Source organism: Sinocyclocheilus rhinocerous, unplaced genomic scaffold (assembly GCF_001515625.1).
Source record: "Sinocyclocheilus rhinocerous isolate Xijiao unplaced genomic scaffold, SAMN03320098_v1.1 scaffold2517, whole genome shotgun sequence".
In the NCBI taxonomy this organism is placed as follows: Eukaryota; Metazoa; Chordata; class Actinopteri; order Cypriniformes; family Cyprinidae; genus Sinocyclocheilus; species Sinocyclocheilus rhinocerous.
In genome coordinates this window covers 40,334-45,986 of record NW_015641065.1, presented here as the reverse complement: position 1 = coordinate 45,986, position 5,653 = coordinate 40,334, and the positions used below count along the sequence as shown (strand labels likewise).

At 37.3% G+C, this 5,653-nt stretch overlaps 1 protein-coding gene across 2 annotated transcripts in view; it reads right to left on the bottom strand.

The window, feature by feature from the left end:
- The window catches only part of LOC107754570 (LON peptidase N-terminal domain and RING finger protein 2-like), a 45,942-nt gene that overhangs the window by 12,407 nt on the left and 27,882 nt on the right, over positions 1 to 5,653 (bottom strand). For both annotated transcript variants that reach the window (XM_016571058.1, XM_016571059.1), the window contains exons 3-7: positions 2,579 to 2,701; positions 2,248 to 2,409; positions 1,902 to 2,070; positions 1,669 to 1,771; positions 1,475 to 1,589 (exon numbers count right to left, since the gene is read on the bottom strand). In XM_016571058.1, the coding sequence (XP_016426544.1) occupies positions 1,475 to 1,589; positions 1,669 to 1,771; positions 1,902 to 2,070; positions 2,248 to 2,409; positions 2,579 to 2,701 (672 nt within the window). The remainder of the gene's footprint in view (positions 1 to 1,474; positions 1,590 to 1,668; positions 1,772 to 1,901; positions 2,071 to 2,247; positions 2,410 to 2,578; positions 2,702 to 5,653) is intronic.

Below are 5,653 nucleotides of genomic sequence, written 5' to 3'. Positions count from 1 at the left end.
CTGGTTTGAATGGTTTGAATTGGCCGCCTCCAGTTTCCCCTTTGTTTTGCCTCCAGCTAGTGCGGTGACGCGTTGGCCCTGTTGGCCCTAAAAGGGTCTATAATTAGTGATGTGACATTTGAACCGAGGCATCGGAGCTTGTGTCGAGAATAAAGCGGCGTGCCAGATGAAGCCTCATTTCGAAGCTTGTGTTGTTAACATAGAAATCACGTGACCAATGACAAACTAAGCTTCACTTTCTGTCCAGTCACGTGCGTGATTCACTTTGCGTGTCGGAATGTTCGAATCCCCAGATCTTACTTTACGAGTAAGTTTTAATTCGGACTTATTCAGTTACATTTTAGATACCCAGTCTTACAAGTAATATGAAGAATACAAATTATTTCAGAAAAATTAAATATTTGTCATATGCAATTCAAATGTGTAGATTATTCTTCTATAACATCATATTGATATTTGTACTGGTATTAAATTGCAGAGTTTAATGGGTAAATGAATTTATCAGAGACAAATTCAACAAACACAAACACTGTTAGGCTTTTATTTGTGCACGTAACTTGAATTGATATGTGGAATATGTGGTAGATGCCTCGTCCTACGGAGCGTCTTTCACAGGCTTTTGGCTGCTATATTTTTATTAACCACCAGATGGTGGTTCACTCGAAACTTTGAATCTTTTCCCGAAAGAGTCAGAGGAAAGTCTTAGTGCTTCACGAGCCGAGGCTTCATTTGCCCATCACCAGGGGTGTGAAGTAACGAATTACAAATACTCATGTTATGGTAATTAAGTAGTTTTTATCAGTAATTGTAAGTTTTTGAGTAGTTAAAAAATGTTGTACTTTTACTTGAGTACATTTTAAGTGATGTATCGGTACTTTTACTCCGCTATTTTCCTCCGTTTGCGGTCATTACATGCTTATTTTAATTTTATTTTTATTGGATAGATAGTAATAGGTCTCGTGACTTTCGTCAAATCAAATTGTGCATAGAAAACTTTAACCGCCAACTGTTTATCATGGCTGCTGGAAGCGCATTCTTCAAGCATCAATTCAGTCGCATCTTCTTCTACCTTAATGTTACGGTAAATTTCGGATTTCTGCTTACTAAATGATTTGTATATATGCTTGCCTATCTACACGGCCTGAAATTTGGTGTGAGGTTGCGGGTATTGCATACAGTCTTAACTCACGCAAGTGCCACGTTCGGTAAATTCCCTCTCACTAATGTAATGGTACTTTTACTTGAGTATATTTTTTCAGTACTCTTTCCACCACTGCCCATCACTACTTATAATGCTCGGATTAAATGGTCATGTGTATTCAAGCAGGTGTAACTGTTAGTTGTGCTGGCCTATTTTGATCACAGATGTATTTTAGGCTAGGCCCACCCAATTTTCTCTGGGCCCACCCACATTGTAATTCCTGGCTACGCTAGTGTTGTGTGTAGACTGTTTTGCAAGTGTATTGATATTTACCTCAGAGAGGTTCTCCTTGCACAGGGGACAGTTAGGGTTGTGGTCCAAGCAGCGTTCCAAACACTTGAGGCAGAATGTGTGTCCACAGGGTGTGGTGACAGGCTCATAAAACAGTCTGGAATAATACATTAGTGAGGAGGATTTAGATATTTGCCAAGTTAAGTGTTATTTTCAAAGAGAAAATGTATCATTACCTCATGCAGAGAGAACATTCAAAGTCTGCACTGTCCAAAAGCTGTGATGGAACTTGCCTCTCCCCAGAAAAAGTAGGGAGAGTTTTACATGAAGATGCATTATCTGGGAACAAAGCAAGTAGAGAGAAACAGAGACAGAGAGAAAAAAAGTTTGTACAACCCGCCAGAGATCTTAGTAATGATCTATTTTTTCCAAATGAATAAATCATGGGTTTAAACCATGACTTTTATACCTTCTTTAAGCTGTTTGTTGGGTGGCTCAAAGCCCTTAGCATCTTCTGTCCATTTCCTTTTTAGGACTGGTTGAACAAAAGGTGAAGAGAGGCCAGAGTTCACGTTTTCAGATCTTGGTAAAATAGAAGAGTTCCCATCTTTGAACTTGCTGCAACTGAGTGTTGGTTCCTAACACACATATACAAAAAAAATAATAATTTAGCTTTGATGGTGCTATGATCCTATGCTAGGAATCTAAAATTGCTTTGCGAATCAAAACTAGTCTTAGAAATATTCAGTGTGATAATATCTCCATTGTAACAAATCGGTGCAATTGTTTAATCAGTTGTATCTAAGCACAGTAACCTTGGAGCAGCCTTCTTTGGCTCGATCTCTAGGAAGAGAGGAGTGAAGAGAGCTGAGGAGGAATGAAGGTTTGATACGAGAGGAGGGTCCAGCTGGAAGGGGCTGCATGGACGTGGCCAGACCATCAGTCACAAAGACCGAAGAGACCATGTGACTCAGGATCTGTAGATAGACAGCAAAAGTTGTACAAAAGTAACACTGACCACTTCATAAATTAATAAAACTAAGGGTTTAAGCTTTAAAATTAACATCCAAATTAGAAGAGAAACCATCACACAACGGATTTACCACACAAAGATTGACATTTGCAAATAAACAAATATTAATGTACCTTTTGGGCCTCCAGTTTTACGGCAATCCAATCAGACTTAAGAGCCAAACAGCAGAAATACTCTTGTAGAGCCTCTTCATTGCGGCCAGCGCTCCTGAACGCTGCAGCCTTAATGTAGTGAGCCTGGAAATAGAAAATAAAGGTAGGTAAAAGTAACTAAAGCCCAGCTATCATTAAATTAAAACTGACTAGACAGGTAAAAATTTCCAAATTTGTTTTCACACAATGGCAATATTTAAAATATAGCTGCAAGCAGCAATGAAGACCCAAGTACGGAGCCACCACCACCCCATAGTTTCAGGATAAACAAAGTGCAGTGGGTAGTCTTTTGCTATGTTTATGTTTTACTTCTTTAGAATTTGCTATGAGAACATACAAAGAAATATCGGACACGATTGGTGAAGGCAAAATTGGGGGGGGGGGGGGGGGTAGTAGTTATCTACTAATCAGCCATGTTGCAGAATAAAAGCACATGGCAATGAATGTGTTAAACTCTAAAGAAAATAAAGTGCAAAATACACACACACTTATGAACTGGTACAACCGTAACAGAGCACATTTTTAAACTAAAATTAATTCAGCCACAATGCAGGAATAAAATAGATACCAATGGAGGGATTCAAATCTAAAACATTAAAGCCTGGTTTCACAGACAGGGCATAGATTAAGCCAGGATTAGGCCCTAGTTAAATTAGGACATTTAAGTCATTTTTTAAATGTGCCTTAGAAAAAAAGCTTTGTTGGTGTACATCCTGACACAAATCAGTGGCACTGACATATTTTAAGAAATGTCAGTGCAAGTTGCGTTCATTTAAGAAATCTTAAATAAAATCTTTCATTTAAGCTATAGCAAAAATGTTTTCGGGAGCTGTGACGTCACTCTTCAATTCATTCCATCCAAATCCTTCCAAATAGGTGTCGTTTGTTTGAGCTCAATTCGTTCCATTAAAAGGAAACCTTGTAACTATGACTGCTTCTTAAATATAATGAAAAAACTTTTTAGGAACAGTTACATCAATCTCCACCCCATGTACTGTAGTTTAAATCGTTCCAAAACAGTGGCATTTGTATGTGCTTGATTTGTGCCGTTAAAATGAACATTGTATCTGTTTGTGCTCGATTTAGGCCAATACCCTTTAACGATTACAATACCCTTTAACTTTTGAACAGGATGATGATGTGTAAATTTTTCTTATTTTGATTAAAGATCATATTTTTTTCATTTAGTACTGCACTTCAGAAGCTACATAAATACATACATGTGACCCAGAAGACAAAAGAAGTTAAATTTGCCCTGATCATCCAATTCAAAAAGTTTACACCCTCCAGCTCTTAATGCATCGTGTTGCCTTCTTAAGCATCAGTGCATCAGAGTGAAAAGATGGATCTCAAAATCATACAGTCACTGCTGGAAAGTGGTCAAATATGCAGAAGATGCTGGAAAACCAAAGAATGTGCAGGAGCTGGAGGATTTTTCTGAAGAACAACAGACAATTGAACTGTTCAGGACCAAAAAGGGACTCATGAACAACTAACACAAAACATAAAAACAGTTGTGGATCATCCAGTTAATGACACACAGTATTAATATTCAAGGGTATGCAAGCTTTTGAAGGGGGTCATTTTTATACATTCAGTTATTATTTTGTCTTGTGGAGTATATATAAACATATGTTATGTGAAATGGCTTATTCAAGACAGTACTAAATAAAAAAATAACATGCAATTTTCATGATCCCTCTTATTTTGTTAAAATTATTAACATTTTGCATATTCTGCAAGGGGTAGATATGCAAAAGATGCTGGAAAACCAAAGAATGTGCAGGAGCTGGAGGATTTTTCTGAAGAACAACAGACAATTGAACTGTTCAGGACCAAAAAGGGACTCATGAACAACTAACACAAAACATAAAAACAGTTGTGGATCATCCAGTTAATGACACACAGTATTAATATTCAAGGGTATGCAAGCTTTTGAAGGGGGTCATTTTTATACATTCAGTTATTATTTTGTCTTGTGGAGTATATATAAACATATGTTATGTGAAATGGCTTATTCAAGACAGTACTAAATAAAAAAATAACATGCAATTTTCATGATCCCTCTTATTTTGTTAAAATTATTAACATTTTGCATATTCTGCAAGGGGTATGTAAACTTATGTGCACAAGTGTGTGTGTGTGTGTGTGTATATATATATATATATATATATATATAAGTGCTGTCAATTGATTAAAAAAAAAAAAACTAATCACACATTTTTCTGAAATTAATCGCGATTTATCACACCTAACATTCCAACATTACAGTATAATTGAGAGCTATCAATTTTAACATTTATTACACTTTAAAAAATAACTTCTTATTTAAGTGAACTTAAAACAATCTTCTTCTGGTACTTATACCGCAAATATATATTCTTAAGGACAACAAAACCTAAAATAAAACTCCAGAAAGGTGTAAAATATGGGACCTTTAAGAGCTTCCGCTTCTGAACGTGACGCAGATCTGACACGCATCATATTTTCTCTCAAATCTTTTTACCTTTTCTGACACACTTCAGGTCTTAAAGTCTCTATTAATGAGCTGACGAGTTAAATCGGGTGTGTTAGATGAGTGAGACAGTGCTGGGCTGCTCCAGGACAGTTTTGAAAACCATTTCAGAGACATGTTCTTAACTGTGACTCATAAAATATATTACATGCATGCACAGTTTAAGGCAGCTTTAATCGCCTTTTTGGTAACTTCATGACTTAACTGACCACGACATTGCATGCACGTAGTTTATTTCGCGCTTTGATATGAAAGGATACAGGCTACAGCGCGCGCCGGCGCCTTTGTCCCTGCAATTGAAGAGCCGTTTTTTTTCCGCGCTCGCTTGACTCTCGCCTGGTGCTGAAGTGAAGTGGAGCATGCGTCTGAAACGTCTCCCTTTCTCAGTCATTCTGCGACTGAATAAATGATCTTCTTGTCAAGAGAAAAAGTGACAGAAGCAGCAGTTGTGAGTGGGGTGGCCAACCCTAGCCCCGCCCCTGCGTTAAATATTTTTAACGCGATAAACTGAGAAAATTAAT